This window comes from Hyperolius riggenbachi, chromosome 6 (assembly GCF_040937935.1).
Source record: "Hyperolius riggenbachi isolate aHypRig1 chromosome 6, aHypRig1.pri, whole genome shotgun sequence".
NCBI lineage: Eukaryota > Metazoa > Chordata > Amphibia > Anura > Hyperoliidae > Hyperolius > Hyperolius riggenbachi.
The window spans coordinates 17,715,201-17,731,317 of NC_090651.1; the positions used below are offsets into that span (position 1 = coordinate 17,715,201).

At 42.2% G+C, this 16,117-nt stretch overlaps 1 protein-coding gene across 17 annotated transcripts in view; it reads right to left on the reverse strand.

Moving 5' to 3' along the window:
- CAMTA1 (calmodulin binding transcription activator 1) overlaps positions 1-16,117 on the reverse strand; it is a 1,857,772-nt gene that overhangs the window by 255,097 nt on the left and 1,586,558 nt on the right. Inside the window, exon 1 of one of the 17 annotated variants that reach the window (XM_068238942.1) lies at positions 6,478-6,554. The exons of 15 other annotated variants lie outside the window; for them this stretch is intronic. In XM_068238942.1, coding sequence (XP_068095043.1) covers positions 6,478-6,502 — 25 coding nt within the window. In that variant the 5' untranslated portion in view covers positions 6,503-6,554. Of the gene's footprint in view, positions 1-6,455; positions 6,555-16,117 lie in introns of those variants that run through there. One more of the 17 variants, XM_068238943.1, reaches the window with a different exon arrangement.

The following is a 16,117-nucleotide window of genomic DNA, read 5'->3' on the forward strand; positions in this document are numbered from 1 at the left end:
TGTAGTCTACATGATTGTGTGCTCCTTTCCTATGACTGCCTCATACTTGTATTACTGGACCTACCTATCCAGCCCATATCGCATGATCATGTATCTTGCACCCTCTCCCTTCCCTAGTGTAGTCTACATGATTGTGTGCTCCTTTCCTATGACTGCCTCATACTTGTATTACTGGACCTACCTATCCAGCCCATATCGCATGATCATGTATCTTGCACCCTCTCCCTTCCCTAGTGTAGTCTACATGATTGTGTGCTCCTTTCCTATGACTGCCTGTACTTGTATTACTGGGCCTACCTATCCAGCCCATATCGCATGATCATGTATTTTGTACCCTGTTTACATTGTATAGCTTTGTCCTATGTTGTATAAAAACCTTGTTACGTTACGTCTGCCATTCTTGTACCATAGTATGTATTTATTGTCCAGCGCTGTGCAATATATTGGCACTTTATAAGTGCAATAATAATAATCTTGGCAACAATACTAAATGCAACTTGTTTGGCATACTATTGCGGAGACACTGTCCAGAATATCCCTCCTAGCTGTAGAAGTAATAATAACTGCACAAAGCAGAAGGTTTTTGTAAGTAAAGTGTATCAGAGCTGGGGGAAAAAACAGTTTTATACATTCTTGGGGCTTCCTCCAGCCCCATCCGCTCGGATTGCTCCCACACCGCCGTCCTCTGTCTTCTCTCTCTTCTGTACCGGGTACCGTTACTTCCTCCAGTCGCGGCCAATATGACGCAAGTGAAGAACGCTATTTACGTATCTCTCCAGCAGCCGCCGGAAAGATACGTAGAGGGCGCACTTCCCTTGCGCAGAATGGCCGCGAATGGAGGAAGTAACAGGACTCGGTACAGAAGAGGGAGAAGACGGAGGACGGCGGCGTGGGAGCGATCCGTGCGGATGGGGCTGGAGGAAGCCCCAAGTATGTATAAAACTTTTTTTTTCTTAGCTCTGGTTTCCTTGAAACACTTAGACAATATAGTGCCCAGCAGGGTTTGTTCCCTTCCACCCAAAACATACAGACAAGCGAATTGGTTTCCCCCAAATCGGTCGAGACTACAGCAAGAGAAATAAGACTATGACTATGGTAGGATTTCATTGTGAGCTTCTCTGAGGACAGTCAGTGACATGACTCTGTACTCTGTAACGTGCTGCAGAAGATGCCAGTGCCTATATAAATATATAATAATATGTCAGTGCTATATAAATACATAATAATAATATGATATGACATTAAACTATGACTATAGTAGGATTAGACTGTGAGCTCCTCCGAGGACAGTCAGTGACATAGTTGTGTACTCTGTAAAGTGCTGCAGAATGTGATATATAAATACAAAATAATATTAACACCTGAACTAATCCATTGATTGCCAGTATACTTTGACACTCCTGTCTATTTGCACATAAGAGCAACGCAATCAAGCTAAAATAATATTTAATTATCCATGTAATATCTTTTGGTGGTAACAACATTATTAGTTAAACTGCAATATTGTAAATCGGCCACAGGATGTCAATGTAAAATCTAAGGGGCTGCAATGATCTCTATGTTATTGTGATTTCCTGTATTCATTTTGTGTCCCTCTCTGTTCTAAGTAAGCTGCATTTATTGATGGTGGTGTATGATCTCCTCTCTGCATGTTTTTCTTCAGTAAAGAGTTCTAACTTGTCATAGGGTGCCTATCTGCATGTACAGACCACTCTGCTCAATCAATATCTACAGCCAAACTGAGTTTTTCTGGACCTAAGTGGAACGTCTAGCGATTTGTCATAATGGCCACCAGAGGGCAGCAACGAATCCTGAAAAAGAATGTTATGTCTAAATTCTGAAGCATTTGTTGTGAGTTCACACAATTGCTGAAGGCTTATGTGTTTGGTCATTGATACAGAATCAGTAACTGCAGCTAGCAGAGATCACATCAGTTATTAAAAACACAGCTTCTGATTTTAGCAGTCTGTGTTCCCCTACAGGTGACTATAATCTAATGTCTGTTCCAGAGTCTCCTGATTAAATTGCTCCCTCACTTCCCTCTGAATTCAGCAGAGCTCTTTATTCCCATTGCCCTGGGATACGGAGCAGCTCTGTCTCTGAAGACGCGACCCCTTGCGGGGGATTCGATGACTGTTTCAGCATGGCAAAGGGCGGCTGCAGGGGGCTGGTAGACGCCCCAGGTAAGTGAAAGGGGGAGGGAAATTCACTTTAGGTTCCCTTTAAAGGTTATTACGTATCTTTTAGAGCAAAGAGGAAGTTCTGAGTTCAGGTCCGCTTTAAGCCAGGGATGTCAAACTCCATTCCTGGAGGGCCAGATCCATACCAGTGTTTAAGATGGACAGAGAAATTGAGAAATGTGTTCTACTGGATGAACCACAACTTTCCTGATTCAGTCCCATCAATTAAAGTGAGCTGTGCCAAAAATGTGTAAGGCCCTCGGCCCTTGAGGACTGCAATTGGATGTCCCTTGTATAAGCCCTCAACAAGTAAGGGAATACTAAAAAGTTTGATAAGCTTTTTCTTTCTACTTTATAGTACTTTTTGAATTGTTAGGTACTGATAAGTGACTTTGTAAATAAGATGAAAAATTATCTCTTGGGAGAAAAAAAATAGGAACAAAGTTAATTGAATAGGGGCCACAGCCCACAGGATTTTTTTTAAGATGGAACTTCACACTATGTTTGTTTGGTAATTGGAGACTAGGGTCCCTTCCATGAAGGATGACCTCATCGTGGTGTAAGGGTCCAGTGCAGAACATTCTGCATACAAACTGTTTTGGAAGCTAACATCCTCCATTATGTTAATTTAGTGCACCTGTTTTGAATGCAAGGTGTGTGCCCTGCCTATAATTAGGCTCATCTCATCTGTGCTGTTAAGCCCCGTCTACACGGGGCGAGGTTTCAACGATGTGCCTTATCAATCGAGCCGCTGATGCGGCTCGATTGATAAGATCCGACAGGTCGGATCTCGCCACCGCCGATTCCCTGCTTGTTCCCCACGAGGGGACAATGGCAGGGAATCGAGCGGAAGATAAGCGAAGCCGGGCGGGGACGAGGGCGGATCAAATGCGACGCACGTGCGGGGACGTGGCGGGGATGCACGGGGATGCGGAAGAGGCGATCCAGCGGCTAATCGAGCCGCCGGATCGCCTCGTGTAGATGAGGCTTAAGTCATTCAGATGCAGCCTGTCTTGGGAAGTGCTGCCACCTCTCTTGAATTGGTGCCATGGGATATTCTTACGATGACTGAACAATCACAAGTTTATGATAAGCTCAGACTTTATCCTAAAAAAAATTAGTTTTTGTTACTGGTAAAATAAGAACCTTTCCTTAAAGAATTAGTGTATTTTTTTTCCTTGCTGACTTTCATGTTTTTGCCCTTTTGGAAGTAAACACAAATCTTTAACTTTGAAGGGGGAGGGGGAAAAAAATCAGCATTAATTTAACATCCCTACATGTCAAGTTTAAAGCGAAACCTTGAAGACCAGACATCTGTAGCCGTAAGATTAGGATAGGAAGAGTTGATCCATTTCTGTAGCAATTAATTATTAATTTTCATTTGATTTTGAGAGACAGTCCTTGAGACTTGGAGACATCAAACAGATCTGAGATTTCTGTGAGCTGTAAGGAACATCGGACGTTCTTCAGACACTTGGACAGAATATTTCTTTATCTGATCATCAATTTTAATTTGACATTGAGTCCATGGGAACTTCGAGAGGCAGTTGATAGTCTCCCACCAGGATTACGGCCAGTTCACCTTCAGTGCCGTAAATGTGCCGACAGTGTAAAATGATGAGATGTGACGCGTTGACCTAAGAAGTTCAGAGAGCTGATTTGAGCAATATATCTCCTGTGATGGATCACGTTTGTTATCACCAGAAGATCTGTCATCAGATTGTGGCATTCGCATGACTGATCTGCAAGGGAAGGCAAGAGACTTGTCCTCGGCCCGGTTAGAAAACAGAGTTGCCCACTTTTTTTTAGCTTGTGAGCTACTTTGAAAATTACGAATTGAAAATGATCTACCAGATAGAATCTAGCTACAGATGCAAGCCACAACTGCAGCACATGCACAGCGGCAGTCCATCAGTGATCATTACAAGCCACAACTGCAGCACATGCCCAGCGGTAGTCCATCAGTGATTACCACAAGCCACAACTGCAGCACATGCACAGCTGCAGTTCACCAGTGATTACCACAAGCTGCAAGTCAGTCAGATGCATAACATAGAGTCCTTCTCAGTGTGCCAAATAGAACAGTGTTGACCAAAGAGAGACGCAATATCATGCTTACATTATCATGTTCAACATCATAATTCCCTACACTGCTGTGCAAAACTTCAGGACAACATATTGCACTTAGCTAATCCAAGTCAAAGACCGAGTACGATGCATCACTCAGGCGGGCGGTGGGGGATCTACCCAGAAGTCCTTTGTGATTTACCCATAGATGACCATGTACGCAATGGGCATCCCTCCGCTAGGTAGATTTAGTCAAAAGCTTTGTGGAGAGTTGACTTTCTTGTTGTAACACTGGTAAGAGTCTGTGGACAGCAGGGGGTAGAAGAAGCATATGTCCTTCTGTGAGACAACAAAGTTCTGCAACTTCTTTAGGGGACAACGGTTAGTCGAGCTAAAGAATCAATCGTTCGGGGTATAGAATACGTTTTTTGTTTTCACTCTTCAGAAAGTTCCTTTACTGGTAGAGCGAATAGTTCACTGTGGAGAAGTAAAGGTCAAATTTACTGTTTGAGAAGCATCGTTGTTTCAGGACTGAAGTAAAGAGTCAGTCCAGAGCTTGTTGGAGTCAACCTCAACATCAGCAGATCGTTCGGACTGAAATGTGCCTTAATGAACCGAACCTTTGAAGGAAAAAGTAAATAATTTGCTACAGCTTAAGTTCCTTGCAGAGTCCATGAGCATGTTGAAAATTATCTTCATCCGTGGTTGAATTTAAGAACTTAAATTAACAAAAATGTTTGCTCCATCACAGCTTATCATAAAAAAACAGGTTTACTCTTTATTGGTTCAAAACTGTAGAAGAAGGTTTAAACACAGATTCTAACTTCTTGTGCTGGTAAGATGGGTTTTAAATGCCACAATTCTCTTTAGCTTACAACAAATGGTGTATGTACTCTGCCTAGTCACGTTTGAACTCTGGATTTATGATGTCTCCCCATCACCCCGACTCTGTGGTATGTGATGTCTTAGCAAACAAGTGGTTTGACTCATCTATTTGTCATAAATTAGCTAGCATCCCTGTGAGACCCTCCTGAAGTTGTAGTTAAGGCATCTAATGACATTTATTTAATGTTTGCAAAAGAATGTTCTCCTCCGAATGTCCAGTGTATATAAACTGTGTGTGTTTTAACATCTTGTTAAAGGGACACTTAAAGGGACACTTAAGTCAAACAAAAAAAATGAGTTTTATTCACCTAGGGCTTCCAATAGCCCCCTGCAGCTGTCCGGTGCCCTCGCCGTCTCCCTCCAATCCTCCTGGCCCCGCCGGCAGCCACTTGCGTCCCCAGCCTGTCAGCGCCTGTCACTGAAACAGGAAGTGGCTGCCGGCGGGGCCAGGAGGATCGGAGGGAGATGGCGAGGGCACCGGACAGCTGCAGCGGGCTATTGGAAGCCCCAGTTGAGTAAAACTTTTTTTTTTTTTTTTACTTAAGTGTCCCTTTAAGCCAGAAAACAAAATGAGTTTTACTCACCTGGGGCCTCTACCAGCCCCCTGCAGCAGTCCTGTGCCCGCGCAGCCACTCACTAATCCTCTGGTCCCCCGCTGCCAGCTAGTTTCGTTTTTGCTGACAGGCCCGACAGGACTGGCCACGCGCAGCTTTCTCCGCATTCTTGACTGCAATTAGCGCTATTGCGGGCCGCAACGCGTACAAAAATATGCGTTGCCGCATATCTATGCATAGGTAATGCGGCAACGCATATCTTTGTGTGCGTTGCGGCCCGCAATAGCGCTAATTACAGTCGGGAATGTGGAGAAAGCTACACGTGGCCGGGCCTGTCGGCAAAAATGAAATTAGCTCGCAGCGGGGGGCTGGTAGAAGCCCCAGGTGAGTAAAACTTTTTTTTTTCTGGCTTAAGTGTCCCAAAAGCTTGGCAGAAAAGGTCTGAGTGTTAACTGTGTGAGATTACTGGTTAGAATGAGAGACCTATGGCAAGGTGCAGGAGCGGTTTTATTCCTGGCAGGAGGGGGAGGTAACCTCCAAAACGCACAGCACATGCTGCTGCTTTCAATTGGTCCATTTCTATGCTGCACTCATTTGCACAGAATTAGCATAAACTGAATAAGCTCAGAATTATTAGCATCTCAGTTACCATCCTTACTAAACACCAACCTGTTCAGATACTGGACAACTCTAAAAAATAACAGAATGAACGGGGTCTGACTACGGGCAATAGCTTATTACTAATGGCACAGCAAGCAGGATTACATACAACAAGCCTTGTTCAAACTCACGGCCCAATGCAGAGTGCAGAGCCATATATCCTGTATACTAAACAAAGGATGTAATTATGCATGGGCACACTGCAGCCAGTTGACAGTTAAACTGCTGTGCAGCAACTGCTCATTCAACAGCCGGCATCCTATCTACTAACTGAAGGTTGTAAATATGCACGGACCCGGAAGCAACTGTGGGTGGCGGCTAAGTCCGGTGGTGGCTTAGTGTGGGCGGTGGCTTAGTGTGGGCGGTGGCTTAGTACGCACGCGCTAAGTGTGCAATACTTTTGAAAATCAGGGGTTTTCTGGTAAGAGCAGAACGATCTGATTGTAGCATCTTTCAAAGCAGTTTAAAAGTGAGGAAAAACAAGTATTTATAATTATTTGCAATAACTAATGATTTTTTTGGTGAGCATTTTATTTAAAGTGGACCTGAACAAAGAACTTCCTCTCTGCTCTAAAAGATACGCAACAGCATAATAACCTTTAAAAGGAGTCCGAAGCGAGTAAAAATATTTAAAATAAACACATGACGTAGCTGCAAATGAATATTACATACTTACCTCGCCGTCAGTTCCTCTCAGAAGCTCACCATTTTCTTCTTACAGTGATCCCTTCCAGTTCTGACAATATTTTGTCAGAACTGAAATATACCAGTTGCTGTCAGTTATATATCAGCTGCTGTCAGTTACAACTGAATGTGCAAGGTAATCTCCATGTTTCCCTATGGCTCAAGTGGGTGATGTTACAGTGTGCTGACCAGGAAGCTGTTATGGAGTAATATAGCCATTTTTAAAATGGAGGACGGGGAATTCCATTGATGACATTGGACAAATGGGACACAGGAGAGGAGAAAGGGATTGAAGAGTAGACTACACAGGAGGTAAGTATGACCTGTGTACGGTTATTTTGACTTTTTATTTTCAGTTCAGGTTCTCTTTAAAGAAAAAAATCTCTTTGTTATAAATACAAATCCTGCAATAAATCTGCAGTGTGTCTACTTCCTGCTTTCATGGAAGCAGACATAGGGCTAACATCCTGTGCTTACAAATTAACTGCTCTGCCGAGGCAGCCAGCTGACACAGCTGAGAGGGAAATTAACCACTTCACCACTGAGGGGTTTTACCCCTTGAGCACCAGAGCAATTTTCACCTTTCAGCGCTCCTTCCATTTATTCGTCTATAACTTTATCATTACTTATCGCAATGAAATGAACTATATCTTGTTTTTTTCGCCACCAATTAGGCTTTCTTTAGGTGGGACATTATGCCAAGAATTATTTTATTCTAAATGTGTTTTAATGGGAAAATAGGAAAAAATGTTGGAAAAAATCATTGTTTTTCAGTTCGGCCATTATAGTTTTTAAATAATGCATGCTACTGTAATTAAAACCCATGAAATGTATTTGACCATTTGTCCCAGTTATAAAACCGTTTAAATTATGTCCCTATCACAATGTTTGGCGCCAATATTTTATTTGGAAATAAAGGTGCATGTTTTTCAGTTTTGCGTCCATCCCTAATTACAAGCCCGTAGTTTATAAAGTAACAATGTTATACCCTCTTGACATACTGTAAATATTTAAAAAGTTCAGTCCCTACAGCCCAACAGCCATAGCTGAAGTTGGTTTTTAGTTATAGGCTTGTTTTTACAGCTCTTATTTTACATCGCCAAAAGAAGTCATTGTGGCCTATATCTCTATTTCATCGCCTAGCCACAGAAACTGTGTAATCTTTGTATAGAGAAGATTATATTCTGTAGCCTCTTGTTTTTCTTGTTCTCGCTTCTGAACTTCTAATGTAATAGTAAATGCCAGAGCCCTGCAAAGTCCCCGAGCATATTGTTTCCAATTCGTGTTCGCATTAACCGCGCTGCCTTTCCGCCATCGCCTTTTTTTCGTGGCTGGTGGGCAAGCGCGCTGTTGAATCTGCAAACATATGAATAATTTGTGCAGAGAAGCAAAAGGCCAGCCAGACAACAATGAATATATGTGAGCTATTATGTCTCTGCCTGTCTTCGCTACAGAAAGGTAGGCCGCGCCTAATAATGCCGCCAAACGCCGGCGCCATAAATATGCAGCAGCGAAAACGCTACAAACTCCGGTCATTAAACAGGTAACGTCGGCAGCCTGCCTGCCTGGGACACTTTATAAATAAGTAAAAAGACCCAAAAAAGCAAAACAGGAAAAAATAATGAACGCATTAAATCAGGAAATATATACAAAATAATACTTTACCTCGCCGCATTATTATTATAATGGCAGTGCGGAGAGATGGGAGAAGGTGCTATTCTGGGGGGAGAGGTGGGTATACACTGTTACAGGTACAACAAACCACAGCGGGACAATGACATACATTAGATAATAGTAATAAAATGCTACCCAATGCCCCCGGGATGTCTGCAGCTCAGCTCTACAAATAAAAATAACACAAATAAAAAACAAACAACAAATAAAAAAGGACCCTCCCTACCCAAGTAAAGTAGATGAAAAGAATGCAGTTTGGGGATAAATATCACAATAGAATATATTTAAAGTACCACTTTTTCAAAAAAATTTAAAATACATGTGCGCCCATACATGCAAGATAAACAACTGTCCCAGAATAATACATTACTTTTTTTTTGCCAAAGCTGCAGTCACTTACTAATTTGGCAGCTCCTAACTTCTTGCTGACAGGTTTTGGACTAGTCTATCTCCTCGTGGGGGATTCTAAAAGTTTCCTTGAGGCCTTGTTCACATTGCGTTCAGCTCGTCTGTATTGGGCTGTTTTTGAGGCGTCTTTTTTTTTTTCGATTCCTGGGGCTTGGGTGGGCGATTCGGTTTTGTGCTTAGCGGTTTTCTAAGCGTTTTTTTTCCCGAACGGTTCTGTAATTCACTCCCTGACGCAAGTCAGGAGGTGAACACTTTGACCCAGAAAAGAATAAGTACAATGTATTTATTCTTAAAAACGTGAGCGTTTTGCGTTTCTCCTATACTTTCCATTGAGGCGGAATCGCCCAAATAATGGCACACGCACCGCTTTGCTAGCCACACAGCACACGACCCGTGCTGATATGAACCTTCTCATAGATATTCATTGTCCACGTGGTCGAGGGGCGTTTTTAAAAACCGCACGCGGGCGAAAAAAAAGCTGAAACCGCCTGCAGTGTAAACAAGCCCTTTGACTGTTCTCCCACTTGTGGTGAAAACTGATGTTTTTTGACTGTTCTCCGCTCACAGCAAAACTGGTAGTTAAAATACTTTTGCACTTTACGTTTTAGACCTGTAAAAAAAAAATGCACCAACGCACAACTCACCTACTCCTGGATCTGATCGCTGCCTTTTGCGGCGTGTCAGCTCTCCCGTTCTGCCGCCGTGTCCCCCGTATCTGCCGGCATCTTCACCGCGCTGACCAGGAAGTAACCTGCAAGTACTTCCGGGTCAGCGTCACTACAGTGAAGATACAGTGCCGGCAGATATGGGGGACATGGTGCAAAGGGCAGCGATCGGATCCAGGAGCAGGTAAGTTGTACAGTGGTGTTTTTTTTTTTGTTTTTACAGGTCTTTAAAGAGAGACTGAAGTGAGTCTACAAGCATATGTTTACTATAAAGCACCTTACATAGTGCTAAACTGCCGCTATCCCGCGGCAGAACGAGAGGTCTTTACCCCCAAATCCCCTCTGTAAACTCGGGGGAGCGCTTCCTGATGAGGCAGAGCTTAGCGCTGTTGCTCTGCCTCTTAGCACGTCAATCCCCACTGATCGCCGCCTCTCCCCCGCCCCTCTCAATCTGCCTTCACAGAGAGGGGTGGGGAAGAGGCGGAGGTCAGTGCAGCAATTGACGCGCATGGAGGCAGAGCTGCGGCTCATAGCTCTGCCTCCATGAGCAGCAAAATCCACGACCAAGAAAGTTGTGGATTTTGCAGGGGGGATTTGGGGGGTAAAGACCCCTCATTCTACCGCGGGATAGCGGCGGGTTAGCACTATGTAAGGTGCTTTACAGTAAACACATGCTTGTAGACTCACTTCAGAGTCTCTTTAAGGGCCCTTTCACATCAAGTTAGATGCGACTTTAAGGTCGCATAACGTGCCCCTAACGCAACGCATGTTAGCTTTGAAGTTGGACGTTACATTGATCTGCGTTATGAGTCTCTTGATGCGTGCGTGATGCGTACTTTTTGACGCATGCGGATAGAGCGAAAACGGCGCATGCGGGACATTTAAAAAAAAAAACCATTACTGAGCATGTGCAAACAGTCTAACGCAGCCAAATACGAGTATAACGCACAGCACGCTGCACTTTCATTTACCGTGCTGTGTTATACTCCAACGCAACGTAGGCATTGTGAACAGCCCTTTGATTTATTATTGCTGTGAGTTGCTGTGACGTGAAAGCAGCCTAAATGGAAGCATGGTATGGAAGCGTGATCGGGAAGGATAACTGCCATATTCGACGTTCTAGTCCAGTCGAAGATTTCGGCTGACAAGAGCAGGGACTACTGTGGGCACTGAACTAAGAGACTGGTGCTGGAAATATGTTGCAGCACAATTCACACAGCGGTAACTTTATTAATCAAAACCCTTCTCAGTTCAGGGGTATTTTAAAGGGAATCTGAAAATAAAAAGTGAAAAGAAACTTATGATATAATGATTTGTATGTGTAGTACATCTAAGAAATAAAACATTAGGAGCAGAGACATACGGTAAGTCTAATATTGTTTCCAGTACAGGAAGAGTTACGAAACTCCAGTTGTTATCTATGCAAAAGAGCCACTGATCTCTCCACGACTTTCAAAGTGTCAGAGAGCTCTATCTTCTGATAGAAGTTCAAAAGTTCACTAGCCTGCTCTGTGAAATCATCCAGAATGCTGAGTAGTGTGTAAGCTGCAAATATTAGAGAATAATGCAATGTTATAAAAAAAAAACTATATAACTGGGAATAAAAATATGAGAATGTTTTCTTTGCTACTAATGTTCTATTAATTATCCGTACTACACAACCAATTCATTATATCATCATTTTTTTTCGCTTCAGTGTCACTTTAACGGCTCCAATTTTGCGATAAGTGGGACGCACTTCTGTGCAGTCCGTGATAATTACGGGCATGCGTTCCCCATATAGCCTATGGCAGTAGCGTATCTGCCCCAGGCTCCAACCATCAGAGCAGACACTACACTGCCCCCCCCCCTCCCTCCACGCTGGCCGCACGTGGTACAGCTAAAAGGGAAAAAAAAGATCTATGCAAAGATGGCAACCAGCCTGACCATCCGGCAGAAGATGCCCTAAATCTAGTATATTCACATATGTCCAGCCACTCCTGTCTACAGTTCTTCCATGTGAGCACTGCCCTCTAAAGGGGTTTGGCTGAAGCTGTGGAAGATTACATCCGGTGTCAGGTTCTAACTATTGTGTGAGTCCCCATTGGCATACCTCCCAACTTTCTGAGATGAGAAAGAGGGACACTTAAGCCACGCCCCTGCCACACCCCCTCACAACCCTAGTCACGCATACCATAAAGATTTCATAAGAAAAATGTGTTATTTTATAATTCAAACCACGCTGGTCCTTTCTATCCTGGTTCATTTCCCTTCATATTAACACTTTAAAATTAGTAATATATCAATTTAAAGGATGGGAATAAAGTTTAGAGTCAATCAAACATATTTTTTTAGTAGATAAATATATATATATTTACAGAGAAAAAGGGACAAAGTCCTGAAAGAGTGACAAATGAGGAAGAAAGAGGGACAGGGCTCCCAAAGAGGGACTGACCCACCGAAAGAGAGACAGTTGGGAGCTATGCCCATTGGTGAAGTTTTTCCTCATTGTCAGGTGACAGGAAGTGAGGTAACAGTTATCACTGGATCACCACAAAGTGGCGTTTCTCCCAGTGGGACACCTGTTCCAATGTCTCCTGAGGTGGAATTTTCACTGTCTTTAAAAGCGGACCTGAACTCTAAAAGATGAGCAACAGCATAATAACCTTTAACGAAAACATTTTTTTTTGTTACAGCTGATTACAAATCATGCAATAAATCTGCAAAGTGTCTACTTCCTGCTTTAATGGAAGCAGACTTATCATTAACATCCTGTGCTTTCAAATTAGCTTATTTGCCATCTCTGCCATAGGCAGTCATGTGACACAGGGAAGAGATCAAATTACAACTTGAGATTAGACACAGATGATGGGGAATTAGACAGGCTAAAGTCTCTAAATACACACTGGGTACATTTCTCTGGTTTCCTTCTGTCCAGCGCAAGAGTTCAGGTCCACTTTAAGAACAATTTTCATAACTCTCAGCTTTTTCTCCAGGACGGAAAATGTAGTAATTTCCTGCCAAGCTTGGAAAATGTTCTAACTAATCCCCAACCCATAACTGAAATAAATGCATTGCCTTGACTTTATTTTTGATGCAAGTACATTTAGATACTATGGCCTATATGCAATTAACTTGCATTTTCTCCTTAGAGATCATTTTTCATCTTCTATTTAAAGTAATTTTTCAGCAATTGTAAGGGGACAAAAAAAGTCGGTGAAAAAGAACTGTAAAAATTATATTGAGTATTTTCTTGCTTGTTGGTGATTTAAAAATCATTTTATTGACAAGTTTCAAAATATCACCTAGGAGAAAACGCAGGAGAAAAAAGTTAATTGCACATGGGCCCATGTATCAATGCAGCCGGGGCCTTACATGAAATACAATTGTTCAGTTAGCTTTTGTAAATGAGGTAAAAGGTTCAGTGAATTTTCCAAGTAACACAAAGGGCCTGATTCACAAAGCGGTGCTAACAGTTAGCACGCTGGTGAAAAGCCCTTTATCACGCCTAAACTCAGTTTAGGCATGATAAGTTTAGGTGTGATAAGTTTAGGTGTGATAAGTTTAGGTGTGATAAGTTTAGGTGTGATAAGTTTAAGTACCAACTGGGTAAGCACCGCAGTGCACAGCTGATCAAAAGTTTTGCGCTAGCAAAGTCTGGTGCACTTCGCATAGAGTTTAATGGCGCTGCTTTGCGTGCGGGACTTTGCACGCTATCTACACTTATCTAAACTTAGCATGCCTAAACTTATCACACCTAAACTTATCACACCTAAACTTATCACGCCTAAACTGGCTTTTCACCAGCGTGGTGCAATGGTTATCATGCCTAAAGTCTCTAACTGGGTTAGCACCGCTTTGTGAATCGAGCCCAAAGGGTCTGATTCACAAAGCGGTGCTAACAGTTAGCCCGCTGCTGAAAGGCCCTTTATCACGCCTAAACTCAGTTTAGGCGTGATAAGTTTAGGTGTGATAAGTTTAGGCGTGATAAGTTTAGGCGTGATAAGTTTAGGCGTGATAAGTTTAGGCGTGATAAGTTTAGGGGTGATAAGTTTAGGGGTGATAAGTTTAGGGGTGATAAGTTTAGGGGTGATAAGTTTAGGTGTGAGAAGTTTAGGTGTGAGAAGTTTAGGGGCCATATGCAATTCACTTTTTCACCTGAGTTATCTCCTAGGAGATAATTTTCATTTTCTCTTTAAACTAAATTTTCAGCATTTTACAATTGAAAAAGTACCCAAATGTTGGTGAAATAGTACTATCAAATTCATATTGAGTATTTTCTTGCTTGCTGGTAGCTTAAAAGGCATTTTATGAGAAGTTGTGAAAATATCACCTTGGAGAAAACTCAGGTGAAAAAGGGAATTGCATATGGGCCTAGGTGTGATAAGTTTAAGCACCAACTGGGTTAGCACCGCAGTGCACAGCTGATCAAACGTTTTGCGCTAGCGAAGTCTGGTGCACTTCGCATAGAGTTTAATGGCGCTGCTTTGCCTGCGGGACTTTGCGTGCGATCTAAACTTACCTAAACTTATCACACCTAAACTTATCACACCTAAACTTATCACTCCTAAACTGGCTTTTCACCACATTTTTGTACTTTTTTATACTTTTCACCATTTTTGGACCATTTTTATACATTCATAGTAATGTATGGAATTTAAGCTGACCTGCATCAAGCTGTTGATGGAGTCAAGGTGGTCACACACCATACAATGAAAGGATCCAATTTTTCACCAATTTGATAAAAATCGAGAGCTTTTCTAAATCCAATCGAATTTCCAGGTTTTTTTTTTTTTATTCTTGGAGATTGGACATGTTGGAAATGTCAGACCAACTTTATCAAGAATTGTGTGGTGTGTGATGATTTGTCAATTACTTGATTTACAGTTCCAAATCAATTTGTTATGAGCTTTCAATTATTTTATTCATGATTAGGGAAAAAAATGAACATAGGTGTGTTGTACATTGGTCAGATTTTTGAATTGTTACAATCAGTCAGAAAAATTGATTGCTATTCTTGAATTGAACAAATAATTAAAAAATTGTATGACGTGCGGCCACCTTAAAGAGTAACTGTCGGGCATAAAATCAAAAATCAATGTTTTATTTTTATCTGGTAAACAAGTAATAAGGATGCTAACCAGGCAATCCAAAAGTTAAAATCACTATTACTTTTCTTGTTGATAAATGATCATTCCCAAGTATACCTGACTCTTATTTGGTACACACAAAATTTGGTACGCAAAAAGGAAGTTGCCGGGCATGCTGGGTTGTCCTTTTTTTGCTTCTGTACTTCACCTCAGACTTAACTAATGCAGCCTGATTGGCGGAAGCCTCTTTCCCTCCTGTTTTCCCCTCCCACACCTCTGTTCCTCTCTGATTGGCCAATATTTCTCATGCTGAGACAATGCACTTTATATAGTGAAGGGCGGGCAAATCAGGCAGAGGACAGTAAGGGAGGAAATGACATCAGGATTGGCTTCAAAATAACCTCACTTAGGCCTCTTGCACACTGCAAGCGATTCCGATTCCGCTTTTTAATCAGTTTTTACATCCGATTCCGATTTGCAGTTTGGTCCCTGCACACTGCAAATCGGAATCTGAATCGGATGTAAAAACTGATTAAAAAGCGGAATCTGAATCGGAATCACTTGCAGTGTGCAAGAGGCCTTAAAATGGGAAACACTAAGAAGGATTTTCTCTTTTTTTACTGAACAAAAATCACTCAAATCAAGGTGGACAGTGCAATACATATCTTATGAAAGTAGAGCAAGTGTTTATCTACTTATATATGTGTTGTTTTTTCCTGAGATAGTATGGCTGACAGCTCCTCTTCAAGATTTGAGTCATAAATTGTGCCCGCCCCTTCCTGCTTTACTATGCTCCTCCCTTTGTCTATGAATCCTGTCCCCAATACCACGTGATTAGAGATGGGTGCCCTTTATCAGGAGAAGGGTAATGCATTTGCTGCCTTAAAAAAAACATATCTGTTGGGTTTGTCCATCAAGAAAGGAGAAAACAGATTGTTGTAAACATGTTCCATGGAAAATCATTGCTGTTTGCCTGCTGCCCTTACTGTCAGAAAATGCAGGAAAATGTACCTAGTGCAAAACAAGACTCACCCCATAAACAGCTGGACAGAGGTTCACTTTAAGATGCATTACTTACAGCACACCTGAAGCGAGAGGGATATGGAGGCTGCCTGCCATATTTATTTCCTTTTAAATAATACCAGTTGCCTGGCAGTCCTGCTGATCCTCTACCTCTAATACTTTTAAGCAGAGTTGGATGAAGATGTTTTGGGCCCTAAACAAGTTAGTAGATTTGTGGTCCTTTTAGTAAGCTGAAGTGGAGAGAGGTC